The sequence below is a fragment of the Hypoxylon trugodes genome, assembly GCF_022578975.1.
Source record: "Hypoxylon trugodes strain CBS 135444 unplaced genomic scaffold F4822scaffold_2, whole genome shotgun sequence".
Lineage (NCBI taxonomy): Eukaryota > Fungi > Ascomycota > Sordariomycetes > Xylariales > Hypoxylaceae > Hypoxylon > Hypoxylon trugodes.
Window position 1 is genome coordinate 460,248 of NW_026250017.1, and position 18,520 is coordinate 478,767.

Sequence of the window (18,520 nt, forward strand, 5' to 3'; positions counted from 1 at the left end):
CCTAGGTACCCACCTCCTGTTATTCGCTTACCTCCTAGATACTGAAGAATATGTCGAGTTCTGAATTCTCCTTCGCACCATTGAATACCTAGGTGCCTACAAGGAGGCGCAATGAGCATGTATCATACGTCCATCAAAGAAAGCTACCAATTGCCCTTCTTGCGTATGAGGCAGTGTTTCTATAGCCTTGCCCTGCGCAGAGGCTATGCATACAATATAACCAGTATGCCAGACTAGACGTTGCATGCAGGCGGGCTATTGCGCCTATCTCGTATAGCATCGCCTCTGGTTCCATTGCTACTTTACATAAGGTGTAAATTCATCCTTTAGGGATGGTTTAGGTTCAGGGTTCTAAGCTCGCAAGTTCAACGCTCTCGTCGATTCTCTCTAGAAAACGAGCAGCTAGGTGGGTAGTCATGGCAGAAGCCGTGGGCCTTGGCCTGAGCGCGATTGCGTTAATCGGTGTTTTCAAAGACTGCATCGATTTATTTTCTTTCATAACTGCTAGTCAAAATCTTGAAAGCGACTACAAAATACTGAACACGAAATTAGATGTCGAAAAGACTCTGTTATTGCAATGGGCAGACAGAGTAAAGCTCGCAGATTCAACTTGGGACTCTCGCCTAGACAATCTAGCGATTCGAAAGGATGTAGAAGACGTTCTTTTGAATATTTATGAGCTTCTATCCGCGTCCGATAAAGTCCGTAAACGATACGGCCTGGTGGAGTCTAATGCCGGAGATCATCAAGTTTCGCCTACTATTAGTAGCCCGCGCGCGACGGATTTCATTTTTCGGTTCAAAAGATTGACATTGCAATCAAATCGAGAGGGGGCGCGCCGAGTTTCCAAATCAAAGAGGAACAAAATTCTCTGGGTCATCCGAGATAAGGGCAAATTTGAGAAATTACTTAACGATGTCTCATACTTTGTGTCGAGACTAAATGAACTGCTGCCTGATACCCCAGAGACCACTGCTAGTATGATGAAGGATGACATACGACTCATCCGGTCAATAGAACGGCTGCAACTGATAATCGACTCCAAGCCTAGGGATGGCGTCGTCACTCTCGCAAAGGAGAGGGTCTGTGAACTACGAATTTTGGACATAATCGGGTATCAAAGCATGAACGACAGACAGCACAATGTCTCCCAACCACACAAATACACGCTTCACTGGGCGTTGGAACCCAGTAAGACAACAGGAATATGCGACAATATCTCTCAGTGGCTTCGCACGGGATCAGGTACCTACTGGCTAGGCGGGAAGGCCGGGAGTGGGAAGTCTACTTTGATGAAGTTCATATATGATCATGATAAAACTAAGTCGATCATTGAGGAATGGGCTGGAGACACGCCGTGGGTAATGGCTAGTTTTTTCTTCTGGAACATCGGCAGCGAGGAGCAAAAATCTCAAAAGGGTCTTGTCAGGGCACTATTATACCAGGTTCTTGACTCAAAGCCATCCCTCATAAAGGAGCTGTTGCCGAGAATGTGGGAAGGAATCTATGACCGGGGTGATATCTCACCACTCCCTAATGAGGAAATGGAAGAGATATTTACAAAATTGGCTCGGCGCCAAGACTCTATGAAATTCTGTTTTTTCATTGACGGTCTAGACGAATTCGCGGGGAATTATATGGACGGTATATCGTTTATCAAAACTCTTACTAGCGGTGGTAACATGAAAGTTATTGTGTCCAGTCGACCGGAACCCGCCATGGAAGCGGCTTTCTCAAAATATCCGAAGCTTCGCATGCAGGATTTGACAAGGAAAGATATCATAGCATATATTCAGGATGTCATTGGAGACCACGAATATATGACGGCACTCCAATTAGCTGATCCAAAGGAAACCGGTCGGATTATTAATGAGTTGGTTGAGAAGGCTTCGGGAGTATTTTTATGGGTAGTATTGGCGTGTCGCTCTCTTCTCGATGGATTCGCCGCATTTGACCGTATATCGGAGTTACGCCGCCGCGTGGACGAGCTACCACCGGAGTTAGACAACCTATTCAAACTGATGTTACTGAGAGTAGATTCCCGGTACCGCAGACAGACGGCTAAATTCCTCAAAATTTGCTACCATGGCCACTTGATGCTTCGAACAAAGAAAATACCTGCCCTAGGACTCTCCTTGGTTGATGAACATGACTTTGATCTAACCCAGATGCCATCTTATGAATTTTACAGCAACGAACAGCGCCGAGCAAAATGCCTACTCCTTGAAGGACGCCTTCGAAGTCGATGCGGTGGCCTCCTTGAATTCTCGCGCCCTACATCAAACGATTCCATGTTTTGTTTCTGCCAAGCGCTTACGCATGAGACCGAATGCAACATTGTATATGATTGTAAAGCGCATGACACAAATATTGATGCGAACGTGGAGTTTATGCACCGAACGGTGTTCGAATTCTTAGACAATCTGGAGGTATGGGATCTTGAATGTTTGCAGATTGATGATAGCACATTCTGCGCCGCCGCAGTACTATCCGCTATGTCGCTCCATTCAGCCCAGTTAGCAGGGAAGAGCGGCGTCCTCAATTACATGCGTGACGTATTTCTCTGTGCAGCTCGTGCAGACCAAGAAATTCCCGATTCCATACTACCCGTATTTTGGAAGTTCGCGGATTTTTTCAATCTCCTGAAAGACTCAATGTCCAAGGATCTAGGTATCGACTTCCTTCAACCGTGGGTTCATGAGTTAAAGCTGGTACCACCCACTGTCATTGTCGCGGTTGAACTCGGCATGGTGAACTTTCTTCGGCATTATGATAATCGTAAATATCTCTCGCCGCACCCCCAGCGCGCAGGTATCTCTCTACTTTATCATGCCGTGAGCAGATCCTTTTCTAATTATATTACAATAAGCGAGGACTGCTTGAAGGATTTACCAGTCTCGACATCAATGGTACGATTTCTCATCGACGAGGGATGCAGTCCAAACGAGACGCCGGAACCCATGGGTCGTACGGCTTTTAGAAGCACACCTTGGATACGCTGGTTGAAAGAATTGAAGGGCATCTCGACCTCAGATCCGTCCGCTATCATTCAGATGGCGGATGTTACTGAGGAGTTCCTCCGCGCCGACGTAGATATGAGCGCAGTCAATGAAGTCCTTGGGAAGACTCTTGAGATGTGGATTACCCAAAAACTCACTAACTTCTCGGGATTCGGAAAGCCTGCGGGGAGGGTACGGGAGAGGGGGCGTCAGCTCTTAGAATTTCTTCAAAAACGACAACAGTCTGTTGAAAAACCACACGCTTCCACGCCTATTCCGAACGGTTCCTTAACGCTAGAGGCAATTTCGCAGAAGCGTTCTCTTCCAGAAGACGGCAACGCGATTCTAACAACAGGGAAACATCGGAGACTAGGTTAAGGAATTGATAGGTAGGATTGGTGGCTTCGGCCGCTTTTTCTTTTTCTCGAAGTGGCGTAAAACGTGGCTTGTAAGGGGTCCGAGAGCGGTGAACATCCCACTCTCCTTCAGCGCTTGTGAAGACGATATTGTGTACTATTGGCGTCTACTGGTGAGGACTGCATGATCTTGTCGACGCGGTTCGCTTTATCAGGTGGCGGTTCTCGGGACACCTATGCTGTACTCGCGCGATCGCGAGGTCTTCGGTATTTCTAGAGCCGTCCAGCCGTCCCATGCATTGTTGATCGTAATTACAGATTCTGTCAGCCAACTAGAGCGGACGATAGCCAGCCCAACCCCGCCCAGTTTTCATATGATTGCTCCTACTTAATTTATCTTGGTTCTTACACTACAAGTGTCGAATAAAAAAGCTACGAGAATCCTATTGGGCTTAACGCGCGATTAACACATTTGGTTACATTTACCTACTTCGCCACGTGGGCACGTACGTGCAAAGGGCTCGCAGCGGGGTTGCCAGCTGTGCGTCTGCTGCTCAAAATGAGGGCGCCTAGGCACTGTGGGCCTTTTCATTCTGCCTTACACACGACTCCGATTCCAATTACGAGTATCTATCACCAACATTCTCGCCACTTAGATCACTGAATATATAAAATTGTGGACATAGTCTTAAAATGAACGTTCACTATGGCAACAACAGAGCCCCTTTCTAGGCCAACAACGACGGCGAAGCTTGTTGACCGATTAAGAGAATTAAATTTCAATTTAAGCAGCGATCCGTCGATGGAAAGAGCCACAGATTCGACCCGAACGAAACAAGAAGTTGAGGCACTCCGTACCTTATCACATTCTATGGTACACGCATTTTATAATGACTTAGATAAATCCTACGCTGTTGAGGCTGCCTCTTTGTCGCCATTTGCCAGTCTAGAGGACTACCCTGTGTTGTTTAAGGCCTTTGTCAACTCAATTGCAAGCACGTCGGGCGAGTGTGGTATTCCGGACATCCAACTGTTGGCTTCGTTTAGTACATCACTGCACTGTTCCCAGGCTAAGTTGGTTGGTAAGGAGCTCGAGCTTGGGCACGCCATATTGGTCATTCAGAAACGGCTTACAGTAGCTGGCATTACGGCTGACGACACGATCCAGTATCAACTACTGCAAACGCTATCAGCAGCATTAGATGCTATGAATGAAGTGAAACCTAAGGGTATCAGTACTGTTGAAATGATACGGCCTCTGTTCAAGCTACTAAAAGATACTAGCGGTCACCGTGAATTACGCCTCGCCCAGGCTGCACGGTATGCATACCAGGCCCTACAAGGGATCCCTGGTGATGTTAGCCCATGGAAACAATTTGGGGAAAATGCATATAAAACACTTAAGGCTGGCGCCTCACTAGCCAGTTCTGTTTCGACTCTGGATCCCGCAAAATTCCTTGAAGGCCTAGAAGCGCTAGGCGAAGTAGCAGAGCTGGTTACGACTGTTATAAACGCCATCAACGACCTCTCAAGCTTAACTTTCGGTGTTACAAATATCAACGAAGGCTTCGAGACTGTGTTGAAGCCAGCGCAATGGTACCTAGCATTGCGTTATACCGACTTGCTAATCCAAGGTGGAAGCCGCGTCGTCCTCGAGTCTTTGCTCAGAAACGATAATTTTAAATCGCGACATGACAAAAACTTTTTGTGTGGATTATGCGCACAGCTAGAGCAGGTCGCCAACGATGATCCAGATAACCCCACTGTCCCGATGTTAAAAGAGTTCTTAGCTCAACAAAGTATCATGTCCAAATCCAGACGTGTCCGAGAATGGGTTCAGATAGTTTTGGGCACAGCCGAGCAAGCGAAATTAACGAAGCCCTCTAGAATTGATCGGATAACCTCAAAGTTGAAAGGCAGTATACGCACGCACGAATTATCCGTCGGCTATTGGAAGACGCTATTCCAGGGACCGGGAGATAAACTCCTGAATAGGGCATGGCCGACTTGTCGAAAGGCTCAATTATTCTACGCCGACCAGACCATACGAAACCAATACACCGACGAGGCGCTTGGGCAGCTCACTATTGAACGACTTGGCGATAATGAGAGGTTGCCTATGAGCCAGTGTTATATTAACCTAATTGTTTCTCGAGCTGATACCGAAACTGACACAGAGAGAGAAGACATTGTGCCACCTTCGTCCTCACTCCGACCCATCCGTGAGCCGAGGGAGTCGAGTTATGTCTTACTACCGAATCTCTTTCAACCGAAGTTAGGTGGTAAGCCTTGCCACCTATCCTTATATTCCCTTGTATTGTCTCATATCAGTATTTTCAACAGTGCATTTGCCCTTCACTTTCCACTGACAACATTTCTAGTGGGAAAACAGATTTATAGGCGTATCCTTATCCGCGGGCAGTCTGGGGTTGGCAAAACTACACTCTGCAAGAGGATTGTTTACGACTTTATCTACCATAATATGTGGACCGATATTATTGACCGCATTATCTGGCTCCCGCTCCGTCAACTCAAGGGCCGAGACAAGCAGAACTACGACATCCGAAGATTACTTTACGAACGTTATTTTAGCAATTGCAAGGACGGGAAGCTGCTTGTTGATACACTCTATGACGAATTTACCGGCAACAAAAGCAGGACACTCTTTATTCTTGATGGCCTAGATGAAGTAATACGGGATGTTTTCTCGTCAGATTCGCATTTGTTCCAGTATCTTCTAGACCAACCCCGATTAATCATCACGACACGGCCGTATGCAGTTAGTCTGAATAGGATTCGGGAAATCGACCTGGTGGTTGAGACCGTCGGATTCCACCGTGACCAAATAGAACAATACATTGAAGCCGTGTCCCCAAACAATGCGCCTGAGATCCAGGATTTCTTAGACTTCCATCCGGTAATAGAAGGATTGATGCGTATCCCCATCCAGTTGGACGCTTTTTGTTATACGTTCGAAGCTAGAACAGTCCACGGTGGCAATGCCCCGACGACTATGACCGAGCTCTACCGGGCCATCGAACAAGCGCTCTGGAAGAAAGACATAATTCGGCTAGAAAAGCGTCGCGAAGGCAATCTAGAGGTGATTTCTAAGAACGACGCTTGGAGATCGAACCGAAAAGATGTTCAGAAGCTAGTACAGGGAGAAGTCAATGTGCTACAAGCCCTCGCGTTTGCCGCTTACTGCGAAAACGTACAAGAGTTCGACTCAGAATATATGGATGAGTTCTGGGCTCGTCAAGACACACTAACCGCGTGCCTCCCTACACCAAGGGTCGAAGTGTGGTCAAGTGACTTGGATAAATCCTCGTTGCTTCGCACTTCTGATAGTAGCGTTGGTGCGGATGGCAGCTACCATTTCATACATATGACCTTCCAGGAATATTTCACGGCGCAATACTTCGTGCAGCACTGGCCTAACAAGCAATTGCCACAATTAGGAATGAGCGCTGAAAGTTTTCTTCGCAAAGAAAAATATAATCAGCGTTTCGATATCGTGTGGCGTTTTGTGGCAGGTCTACTCCATTCCAAGGGGGGCATAGAGAAGTTCTTCGAGGTGATTGAGAGCCAACCCTACGACCTCTACGGTCCCACACATCAACGTCTAATTATGCGTTGCTTGGCAGAGGTTCCGCGACACCAGAAATCTATAAACTTTGGAAGACTTCGCGGCAATCTAGAAGATCGACTAAGGCAGTGGCTCATTTGCGAACATCGCTTAGGACGTAGAATGGGCCTACGCGCTGACATGGATTTCCCAGAACTCATTTTGCAACGTTGCTTGGTAGACACGCCAATGATGCTCAAATATTTAACACGTCGCCCAAGACTATCACTAGGGTTCATCAACCACGTGGCCAATAACTACTTGAGAAGTGACGTCCCGACATATATAAAAAGGGAAGCTATTAACATGCTCGAGTCTCACCGCGATGCCATACCGGAGAATTCTATTCACCGGATAGTGGCCGCAATCAAAGACGACGATAGACGGGTCCGTAAGCTTGCGGCATATTTCTTCAAATGGTCAATCTTGTCAGACGAACTCCTTCTAGAGATAGTCTCCTTCTTGGAAGAGTCGAATTGTGACATCCAAACTGATATAGTCGATTTCCTAGGATATCGCCCACACTTATCGGATAGAATCCTCGTACAGTTGTCAGCTGAGTTGAGGAATCTAGAGCACAGCGTGTCCTCCGGTATAGCAAAGATTCTTAACCAGCAGTCTGTTCTTGGAGAAGAGGTAATCATGGACTTACTGGACATGAATGGATATCTCGCGGAGCAAGAGCTTTCAGTGGTTGTAGGTCGTTCCCTCAGGGATTTACTGCTTAAGCAATCGGCTTTTCCATCGAAAATTATGGAAAAGCTGCTGATCATATTGAAGAATCCACTGGACACCAATTGGAAGTATGTCGCAGGAATATTGAACGCCTGTGCTTTGGAGGAAAGACCTGAGCTCCTTCGAAGCATTGTAATCCCATTGAATGACCCCACGAGAAGCGACCGGTTCAAAGCAATGGGGATTCTGGCCCGACTAAAGAGTTTGCGGGAAAAAGACCTCCACGAGATAATTGATTTGAACATGGATTCTGCCATGGATGTCTTATCCCAATGCGATAATCTACCTGAAAGCGTTCTCCTTAGGATAGCAAGTGTTTCAAAGGGGCCCGATAGGAATGGCCAGTATCATGTATGGTCAATCATGTGCAAGCAGAACTTACTGCCAGAAAGCGTCCTCAATTGGGTAGTAGATGCATTGGGAGATCCCAACTTGGAAGTCCGAGACTACGCCAGCAATGCTCTAAGCAAACAAAAGCCGACATTGCCAAAGGCAATTCTGCAAAAGATGGTCGATTTATTGGATGATCCAAAACGGCTGTTCGGCGCGACAAATGTTTTAGCTGAGTGGGACGATCTACCAGAAGGCATTGTTAGAAAATTAATGACCCTATTTCGAGATCCCGACTTAAATACCCGATCCGCCGCAATTGATGTTTTAAGAAAGCAAAAGCAATTCCCAGAGGATTTTATTCAGGAAATGACCAACATCATGAATGACCCGGAAAGATGCTCCGATGTGACGAAAGTCTTAGTCAATCAATCATCTCTACCGGAGCCGATCGTACAGAGAGTGCTAGCCTGTTTCAAGGATACAATAAGGCGTTTTCAGTCAGACGAATCCCAGTCACGAGACTCAGATAGATTCCATGATATCCTATTCCGCCAGTCCACCCTACCAGAGAAGGTTCTCCAAGATCTCATAGAATTGTTACAAGGGTCAGATATAGAACTACGGTCTACAGCACGAGAGCTCCTTTGCAGAGTACCACTCCCAGAGAAGATTGTAGAAAATATAAAGGGCCTGTTAGAATGTGATGATATAAGTATCCAAGTTGATGCAATGCGAGCCTTGAACTGGCGATTATCACTACCGCACGGAATCATTCGCAGAATGGTTTCTAAGCTACAGGGTAGTAGTTATTCAGACCGCTGTGCATTCGTGGATATATTGGATCACCAGGATACTGTACCGTCCGATACCCTGCCGCTTTTAGTGCCCCTTTTGTGCACTGTTCCAAGTTCTAGGGCCTGGGAGATATTGGATAAGTGGCGACCAGCTCTGTCAGAGAAGGTTCTCCATGATTTAGCGGTTCAACTAAAGCATCCACATCCATTCGGACAATATCGTATATACAACATTCTGATAAACCGGTCGCCTTTGCCGGATATCATACTTCAGGAACTAGTCGACGTCTTACTTCACAACCCAGAGGAACCCGCTGCTCGTATGATAATAGCTATTCTCGACTACCAGACGCGTATGTCAGATGCAATATTCGCCTCATTTCTTAGTCAAATGAGCAGGGAACATTTCATACATTGGTATAGAACGTCGCTAGAGAAAAGCTTCGGCGAACCCGTAGCATGGGTTCTCGACGAAGAAACTTCCATTATGTACCTGCCTTACGGGGATAGGAGGGTCGTCATGAATGCCTCGTTGAGCGATAAAGTACGCGATGCACGAGCGTCGCTGGGCATCCCCGTCATCGAATTTGATCGAGTGTCCTAGGGGTTATATTTTCTTGTCCTCTAACTGTCAAGCGGGGATTACCCTTGGGAGCCGGGATTAGCTAGATTAAGTATATTACTGACGGCTTTTGACTTGGTCTATTTATTTTCGTGACGTAAAACATAGATCTTCTATAATATTGCGGGTTTAGTAGCATGTCTGATTACCTGCTATTGAGCACTAATTCTATAGCGCATAGCCCTCTGACTTATCTTTCAGCACCGCTGACTAATATTCCCATGGTCGTTGAGCGGGTTCGGAGTCTACTTCCTGTTAAACATTATTAAGCCTATTATGAATACACTAACAAATGGTTATAACTTTCTTTCTCATTTGATTTTGTTCAAGAGAGTTTATTTTTCGATCTAATAACGCGGAAGCCAATGTTGGGGCCAAACCCTCCTTACTACCTCGCGGGCTGGGATCGTGAGCGGATGCTTAACGGCGCCGCTAGCGGTGAAATCAATGACTTAACTGAGGAGCAAAAAGATGTATTTCGCAAAGGTTTACGAGCCGACCTGGGGGAGCAAGGATTCGACGAATTTTTCGACGAGATGTTCAAACGGGAACTAGTCGCGTCAGGTATAATACCACAATTTTATCGTTATCGAGGCGCGTGGTGTTGCTTAAATGCTGACGTAAATGAATTATAAGGCAAAACCCCTGTGGAAATCGTTAGGGAACCACCGTTTATGCAGGCCATGCGCCTGTGCGCAGAACGCGATATGCGCTGGGACCAGTGGGGCTTTGTTATCTTTAAAAGCCCCGAGATTATTGACGCGTCGCGCTGGGAAGCTTGCAAACAGCGGTTTTTGCAAATTGTGGATGGTTCAATCGGCTTTTATCGTGGGTATGATGGACTTGATGAATGCATCCAGAAGATGAAATTTCAATGGGTAGAAGACGTTGGAGAAGCAAACGGCAGTCCCGAATCTATTGCGCGGTAAGTTGTTCTCTGAACTCTGGCTTCATATGGTCTCATTCTGTAGAAAATACTCGTCTAGCTCTTCACCACCAGGCCTGGACCATAGCGTATGCCTATACATCACGCCGTCGTCAATGGATTCGATACTCGACTCGCCCGATCCCTCGTCTTCCAAACGCCGATATAGAAAAGAGATTCCTTTCGTCATTGCTGTTTCCAGAGGAGCTGGTGAACCGCATCTAACTATGGATGAAGACGAAGCTGGCTACGGCTGGCGTGGTTATTTTAATGTAGCCGTTGAAACATTGTTCGATTCCCTATTCCCTATTGTTGCGCACGACTCGAGGGCACCTTTCGAAATTGGTGGTCGTGTTTCGGGCGAAGACATCTGGTGCGATCATACAAGATGGGGTGTGCACAAAGCCGGCATAGGTTATTGCGACAGAAGGCAACTCAGGTGAGTAGCGGGATTATGGGCTGGCACTGTATCGTCTAAATATCATTTGATATGCCCTGTCGGATTGATCTAGTTTTGGCTTGTAAGTGCTAGAATTGGTGAAACGGTAGGCGATATTGTTTCGCTTAGGTAGCTTCTGAGGTCACTCCAGGTAACCTTTAGGTACTTGTGTTCAACTATTTAGTGGCTATATACCTACCTCCTAGGTACCTGTACGCCTATAGCTGCCTGTCGGCGTAGGTACAGAATCCCCTAACCCTCAAGTTCCAAGCAGCTCTCCGCACAAGCCTTAACGCTTTCCTCCAGCGTCGTCCACCCCTTTAACCCCAACCCCCTCAACAAGTCCCTACCTCTCTGGTTTGGCACATCTGTTTGGTCCCAACCGTCATCTTCCAATATCGGAATGTTCCTTTGCGGATACAACTCTTTCAGTATCTGCGCGACTCGGGGCCAGCTATGGCGGTCGCTGAACGCGTACAATCTCTCGCGGTCTACGCCCGGCGTGATCAGCGCCGCGACATATAGCGCACCAAGGTCGCGCGTGTCAGATTGCCACTGCGGAACGAGATACTTCAAGACGTCAAGGCTCTGTCCGTCGAAGAGTGCCTTAACGAACGCATTGGTGCTCGGGATCCCTTGGCCCTTCGGGTCGAGACATTGGCCGCAGACGGTATTCGGCAGAATCGTGTTGAATGTGTACGATGGGTTCTCCCTCTTAACCCAGTCCCAGAGCTTTTGCTCGAGGACTGCTTTAAACCCCATGTACGGGAATATGCCCTTTTCCGAGGGAGACCCGTTACCTAGACCGATCCGTATCGCATCCTCGTTATACGAATCATATCCCAATTTGACCTTTTTCTTCGGATCGGCCTTCCACGCTGCCATTCCACTGCTCGTGTATATGAACGCCTTTACGCTAGGCTCGTCCTTAGCTGCCTGGAGCAGCACCTCAAGCCATGGCAACTCTTTGTCGAGCGCTGCACCGATGTCTTGCACATCCAATCCGACACTGCCGGCAATAGAAGCTACGCCGGCAACTCCTTTAACGGCCTGATTCCAATTTCCCGGAGCCGCGAAATCCGCTATTTCAATAAGCTCGAGCTGACTAGAAGGATGGCGGGCGGCAAACAGGGACGTCATCCATTCGCATTTTGCGGGGTCACGGACCGTGCCTCGGACTTTGTAACCGGCAGCTAGGAATTGGTCGACGACGTGCGATGCGATTAATCCGTTGGCGCCGGTTATCAGGATCGTAGCGCCTGGGGCGATAAGAGGGTTGGATGGGAGTTTGAGCTTAGTAGCCATTTTTTGGGTCAATCATGTAGGTCTTTCTGGTGATGTGAGAAGGGGAAGTATCCTGGTACCATCCACCTTTCTTGAGGTGAAGGGATAAAAAAACCCAGCGGCCTTTATGCTGTGACCCGATAGCGTGGTTGGTCACGATTTGCTACATGTTTGCTTTTTTTTTTTTCGGGAACCAACAGGTTACCTTAGGTAATGAATCCCCTCATTTCCAAGTTTACTTAAGCATTGCCATCGGTAGTGTCATCCATATTCGGATTCTACTAACCATTTGAAAGAAAGAAAATTCCACAGTAGGAACCAACACGAGCTATCGTCCTCATTGATAATCCTCAGTCCCGCCCGGCGTACGGATTATCCAGCGGGCACTTTACCTGAAGCATAATAAAGCTTGTTACCCGAGCCGAGGTCTAGCTAGCTCCCGCTGGAATGTCCCAACATGCGCTAGAGCTACTTGGTACAGAATTCTGAGAACGGCGTGGAGGATAACCCAACCCGCCAAATCCTTCCGAAAAATCCGATCTTCGTTTCCGCTCTTCAATCCCGCCCATTCATGACAGGACTTGAATTATGTTATGCATCTTAGATAAGGCTTGCCCCTGGTCTTATGGAAAGCGGTGGGATCCTTCGAATGCCGCTTATATTCGTTAGATCGAATTAGAAACATCCTCCCTATTTTGGCAGTACATGGTACATGTAGGCACCTAGCCCGGTAAGCAGGGTCCCGTATAGTCGTATTTTGGGACCTACCCTGTCTTTAGGCATCCTGGTAGGACCCTGGTTTTCACATGTTTCCATGTTGAATGTTGGCGGTACCAAACTGAAAATTTATCAATTGAAGCGATCGGGTCCGACTGCTTCTTTTCGCTCGTTTATGCAGCGCGCCTGAATTAAGAGTATCGACGATTTAACTTGTTACCGTTCATTCAAGGGACTAGCAGTTTGCTTGGGGGCGACCTCCAAATAATTCAATCTACCATCTTCATATGTATTGGTGGGATGGGAACGTCGTATCGTGCAGCTTACGGGCGTTGGTTACACCAAAGAAGGCCGTTAGATGCGACGGATTCTTAAGGTTACTTTGAGATGAATAACTGCATGAATCACAAATGGCATTGGTTGTCAAGGATAGTGTTTGTGTCACCGCTTAATCAATTATTGGAAACTTGAACTGTCGTAAACGGAAACAATTTGGTATTCTATTTTCCCGCCACCACCGATACCGCCTCTTCAGAGTAGGAGACGGTTGATGGTATCATTTCTCAATAGAGTCTGTAAGGAAAAGAGCCCCGAAAAGCTCGTAGTAGCTAGGTAATCATATACACAAATTCATTAACGCTCATCCTTATCTACCTGTAGTGAAAACCCCCGTGTGAGATATCGCATGATGAGAAATTCCTGCCCAGCCTGTATGTTCGCCAAAAAGAAGTGAGGGTATGATGATGATGGAGCACTCTGACCACGACAACAAAGGAAATGATTGACATAAGAAAATCCATTTAATCCTTGGCAACCTTGATCAGTAATGAACCAACACCAGAGCCACCACCCCAGTTTCGGTGTGCTGTTTGGATGTCTTCCATATCCCATACGGTCTTGATGGGGACTGTGATGGTGCCGTTCTTAACCAAGTCGAATAGTGTAGTGACGTTGGGCTTGTACCATTGCGAGTCTCGCGTTAGGCCGAAGAAAGTCGTGCTTCTCTTCGTAAGAGGGTTTAGGTTGCGAGCGAACAACTTTAGTAGGGCAGGTAGAGGGCTCTTGAGCTCGCCGTTCTCGAGGGAACCCTTGTTGTTACCGTAGGCAACAAGTATACCGGTAGAGTTAAGGATGGAGTAACTCTCGTCGAAGCTCTCATAGCCGAGGGGGTCGAAGACAGCATCGACACCACCGAGATCAGTAATCGCCTTGATCCAGTCCTTGTTTGAGTAGACGAACGGGTTACCACCAAACTTCTTGACTTCTTCGTGGTTTCGCTCGCTAGCAGTACCGTATACCTCGGCACCTTGTAGCTTGCTGATCACCATGAGGGCGGTACCGACAGCACCGCTCATACCGTGAACGAAGACCTTTTGACCCTTCTGGACCTTGGCGGTACGGACAACCATGCCGTAAGCCGTGTTCCAGTCCGTTAATATGGCGCAAGCTTGCTTGTGGTCGACACCCTCGGGGACCGGGATGCAGTACTTCTCGGGTTGGTTGACAAGTTCGGCTTCGGCATCGTACTTGGTTAGGACAGCGACGACGTCACCAACCTTGAACTCCTTGGCGCTCTCGCCGACAGCGTTAACGGTACCGACTAAGCAGTATCCGGGGGTGAGAGGGGCCTTCTTTTGTAGAGGGTAGAAGCCTTTTCGCATGTTGACATCGGCACCACTAAAGCCAGTGTATTCGGTCTTGATTTGGATGTGGTCTGCAGGTGGGGGTGGGCAGACATCGTCGAGGACCTGGACCTTGTCGACATCACCGAACTCGGTGATGACGACCTTTCGGATGGGAGTACCTTCAGGTGCCATTGTGGAGGATGTGTGTATGTGTATGTGAAGTGGTGATTAGGTGTGGTTGGGAGTAATTTGGAAAGCCTTCTATAAGAAGGGATTTCGCAGAAGTAATTATGCTAATTAGCTTCTTGATCGTTGGTGATTTTATAGAAGAGATCAAATTATTGTAACGGGGTGTGAATGTAGTTGAGATCGTTGGTTATGATGGTGAAGAAGTGGCAGTGTTGTTGATTTTGTTGATGTTAATGGTAATCTTAGCGATGTAGAAATCAACGAAATGGGAACGACCATATATAATGCATGGCAGGCACCACAGGGTTCCTTTGGTACAGCAGTCGCGGCGTAACTAATCGGGCATCGAAAACATCGAAAACGGTTGTCAGCAATGAATTTTACCCACGTTTCACAACCACGGTTGGATAACCGCTCCGCCCCCAATCAAATCCAGCCGGCTCGTGCGAAAGCAAGGTCGGACATAACAAAAATAGAGGTGGCCCCCTCCGCTTCTAGGCGGATGGACCCACTAGAGTGCACTATGCAACCCGCCTATGCAAGTTTCTTAGGTACCTGCACTACCTACAACTCGCTGTTACGTTCGGCGGAAAGCTGAAGTGGGGCTAGGAACAATGGTGGAAACGGTGGAAACATTAAGGCTGACCCATCCCCGACGGCCTAAAATCCACCCGTTTTGGCGGAAAAGGTATTGATCCATGCCTCGTACCCCCTGTAAATAACCCACTCCTTACCTAATTTACAGGCTGTGCTGTTACCCTTGATTGCCTTACATATAGCGGTCGGTCCCCGTCAACAGCACCGTTTCAATACCACTACCTACCTAGTCCCGCTACTTCGAGCCGGTTCGGCATTACGACATCTTCCCAACCCGCATCCAACTCACCAAAAGAAGACAAAGACAAAAAGACCATGACGCATCTAATTTACTCAACAACGTCAAGGATTCGATTTCGATGAGACATTTGCATAACTTCGTCCGGAACTAGAACCGACCCGTCGATATCCTTTAAATCTTAAATTTCATTCCTACCGAAAAGCCTCGTCAGCGATCGACACGATATACCTCGAGTATTGAACAAAGTGCGTACTACATAATAATACGTTATGTAGTACTAAGGGATTCGGTCTATCCATGGCTTAATGAATTCGGCTCCTGCAATAAGGGATTAATCATCGAAATTTCTGGGTAAGTCGGCCATCGTGTAAGAAGGGCTGGCTAGACTGGGCTGAGCTGGGCTGTAGTGTAGTATCAGTCTTTAGATACGGTAGTATGAATGTAAGCTGATCAACCGCATAGGTACACGTCTCCATAATTATGTTCCATCCATACGTTCTAGCGAGTGGAGTAGCGAATATTGATCCTATTTATAGATTTCCAGAGTGAACGCTAAATAAGCTTAAACAGCTTAGTTCTCCACTCGGATGAAAAAGACCCAAGCTATCTTATCGGTTTGCTCACATAACCAAGATTTTTCATCGTTTCATTCAATCGACAATTATCTAATTTGATTGAATGAATCATCTGTTAGATTATCTAGCAAACCGGCTAACATTTCGAGGCTCTGCCTAAGTTGTGATAGGTTTGACATTCCTTAAGGACGAATCCTTATTGGCAGCCATCCAATCTCCAAGTTCCTGCGCATATTCTGCTACAGTTGTACTAACGGCATCTGATTCTTACATAAGATTGACTTCCCTGTCGATCCCACTTCCCACAAGGATGTGATGAAATATCGTCGCCTACCGCCCCCACCTCACACCAATCGGGACGCGATTTCGATAGAAGGGCGACTCGAAGGAGCGGCTATGCATAATACGACGCGCCAATGATTGGGGTATAGTTGCGCTTGGATGCGGATAAATCATCAGGAAGGATGCTTACTGGCCTAAGCTATGAATGCTGTCTGACAGTGCGACAACTTCAAGCGGTCTGTGGGATAATCTTTTTTTCCACTTTGGCCGAATAGCTGACAGCTCAGTAATTTTTTATTCTAGAAGTCTAGAGGAACAAGGTAAGGCGGGTAGTGTGGTAGTTCGCGGGCGCGCTACATCACCTTTACGAAAACGGGAATACTAACGTAGGTTACCTAATGGCTTTACATGATTTCACGATAAAGCTCCTTATAGTTCTCTCGGGTTATTCGGCTTGAAAACCTAGTCGCATATGCTAGTAATCTACCTCTAAAGTATTAGCAAGGCACAGCACATAGCCTCGGGAAAATCATAGCCCAATGGACTTATGGAAAACATACATCCTTCAAGCGGCGAGGTTTCAAAAGTCTCCAGACAGTTTATTGGCGCTAAGTAGAGGGGAGGTTATGTAAGGGTGCTAATGCATTATTATGACTGTGAAGGCCAGAGCCAATGGTAGAATTCTTGCAGATTAAAAATATCTACTACATTTATCTCGTTTTTAGTGGTTGAAATGCATTAACTCATGGCGCCTAACACCAAGTTCCAGTGGTTCTTCCCCTAGAACATGCCTCCTAGGGTGCTAATTGGCAGCCCGCCCCGATGAGCAGTACGCGTATATAATTCGGACATCTAATTCCATAATCACCGGGCAGGTAGGTACCAAAAAGGCAGTCATGAAGGCTCGTTAGACTAAGAATGTAGGGAGGGTGAAATGATTGATGATATTCGAGTCAACTTTTATAGCCGTAAACTACGACTAGAATTTGAAAAATATAACATTTAAGACCAGGAGTGTAAGATTAAGTTGTAGGGGTCTAGGGATAACTCAGTAAATTTTCAGCGGACTCTAGCGCATCGCTCCCCGTGGTCGCAGTTGTCAGCAATAGGCGATTTTCGGATCGATCCGATGAACCAATTTGCTACAAAAAAGTCATCGGATCGATCCGATGGCTAACGATTTTTCACCAAGATTCCTCGCGACTGCAATCAAATTTCACACCTATCTACGGTAGTCGAAAGCAAATCACTTCAATGCTTTACGGAAATATCTAAAAATTTTACACGGATTTAGCTCCGAATTCATAGGGCTTTAATAATCATGTAGTTTTCTCTAGTCGGTCCTCGTTGAATAGACGGATTTTATAGAAAACTCATTCTCGTCAAACTACTTAGGTGGTGAAATGGTGTTCTAGGGCTAAATAGGTGCTAGGCGAATGTTTAGATAGTGGGCAAGTTAGGTGTGTTAGCGCCCTGTATTCTTTCCACAACAGCCCTGGAGCTTAAGCGATGACACTATTTGCTTTCCATCTATTAACCCCACCATGCCTCCTACGGGGGGCCTCCAGGGCTAGCCATATCCTAGCGATAGGTACCAAAAGCAGTGGAAATAGAGGGCACGTAACAAGCCTATTTATTGCGACATCCTTTCCAGCTATTCGCTTTGTACTCGACATTTCTTCATCAATTTTCGCTTAAAGATAATAGACTCATACGTATATCTTTCAACCGCGTTACTAAAGTAATATTTCGGCCGCTGTGATATGTGAAAGGTCCCGTATTTTAGACTCAGACCCGATTAGAGGTGAATTAAGGTTAAGGTTTGGTTACAAGCTGTATTCGGAAAGTCCATGAGCATTTTAGCCAATCAGAGTTAACGAGACTCTTCGTTAAACCTTACGATTAGAAAGCCAAATAGTGCTAAAGTTTTCAATCCATCAGTGCTAGCCATACTAAGTGCCGGAGATGTCAAAGCGATACTCGAGTTTTCATACTACTCTCTTAGAATGGAATCACAATGGCAAGAAGACGAAGGGGCTTTGGTAGAACGAAAAGTAAATTTCTTAATCGTTGCTAATCGTTACAATCGTGCAAACATTCTAAAGGAAATCATTCAAAACAAAACCAATTCCAGACCGCTCAGACCGCTATAAGGAAATAAAAATCAAAAACCACAACCCGT

At 46.7% G+C, this 18,520-nt stretch overlaps 5 protein-coding genes across 5 annotated transcripts; 3 read left to right on the plus strand and 2 right to left on the minus strand.

Annotated features, from left to right (window-relative positions):
• The first annotated feature begins 202 nt into the window (after positions 1 to 202).
• F4822DRAFT_108906 (prion-inhibition and propagation-domain-containing protein) lies at positions 203 to 3,719 on the plus strand. The gene has a single exon (XM_051452433.1). The coding sequence runs from the start codon at positions 417 to 419 to the stop codon at positions 3,375 to 3,377; it is 2,961 nt and encodes a 986-aa protein (XP_051317669.1). The 5' UTR covers positions 203 to 416; the 3' UTR covers positions 3,378 to 3,719.
• Positions 3,720 to 4,061: 342 nt separating this feature from the next.
• F4822DRAFT_425115 (uncharacterized protein) lies at positions 4,062 to 9,446 on the plus strand (the record flags this gene model as incomplete). The annotated part of the gene is made up of 2 exons (XM_051460283.1): positions 4,062 to 5,637; positions 5,737 to 9,446. The coding sequence occupies 2 exons, from the start codon at positions 4,062 to 4,064 to the stop codon at positions 9,444 to 9,446; spliced, it is 5,286 nt and encodes a 1,761-aa protein (XP_051317670.1).
• Positions 9,447 to 9,749: 303 nt separating this feature from the next.
• F4822DRAFT_108933 (uncharacterized protein) lies at positions 9,750 to 10,939 on the plus strand. Its single transcript, XM_051452434.1, has 3 exons — positions 9,750 to 10,028; positions 10,101 to 10,389; positions 10,436 to 10,939. The coding sequence occupies exons 1-3, from the start codon at positions 9,830 to 9,832 to the stop codon at positions 10,830 to 10,832; spliced, it is 885 nt and encodes a 294-aa protein (XP_051317671.1). The 5' UTR covers positions 9,750 to 9,829; the 3' UTR covers positions 10,833 to 10,939.
• Positions 10,940 to 11,080: 141 nt separating this feature from the next.
• Positions 11,081 to 12,133, minus strand: F4822DRAFT_436072 (NAD(P)-binding protein; the record flags this gene model as incomplete). The annotated part of the gene is made up of 1 exon (XM_051462269.1): positions 11,081 to 12,133. One exon carries the CDS (start codon positions 12,131 to 12,133, stop codon positions 11,081 to 11,083), a length of 1,053 nt encoding a protein of 350 aa, XP_051317672.1.
• A 1,128-nt stretch (positions 12,134 to 13,261) lies between these two features.
• On the minus strand, positions 13,262 to 14,957 carry F4822DRAFT_388842 (protein indc11). The gene has a single exon (XM_051456914.1). The coding sequence runs from the start codon at positions 14,644 to 14,646 to the stop codon at positions 13,630 to 13,632; it is 1,017 nt and encodes a 338-aa protein (XP_051317673.1). The 5' UTR covers positions 14,647 to 14,957; the 3' UTR covers positions 13,262 to 13,629.
• Positions 14,958 to 18,520: the final 3,563 nt, after the last annotated feature.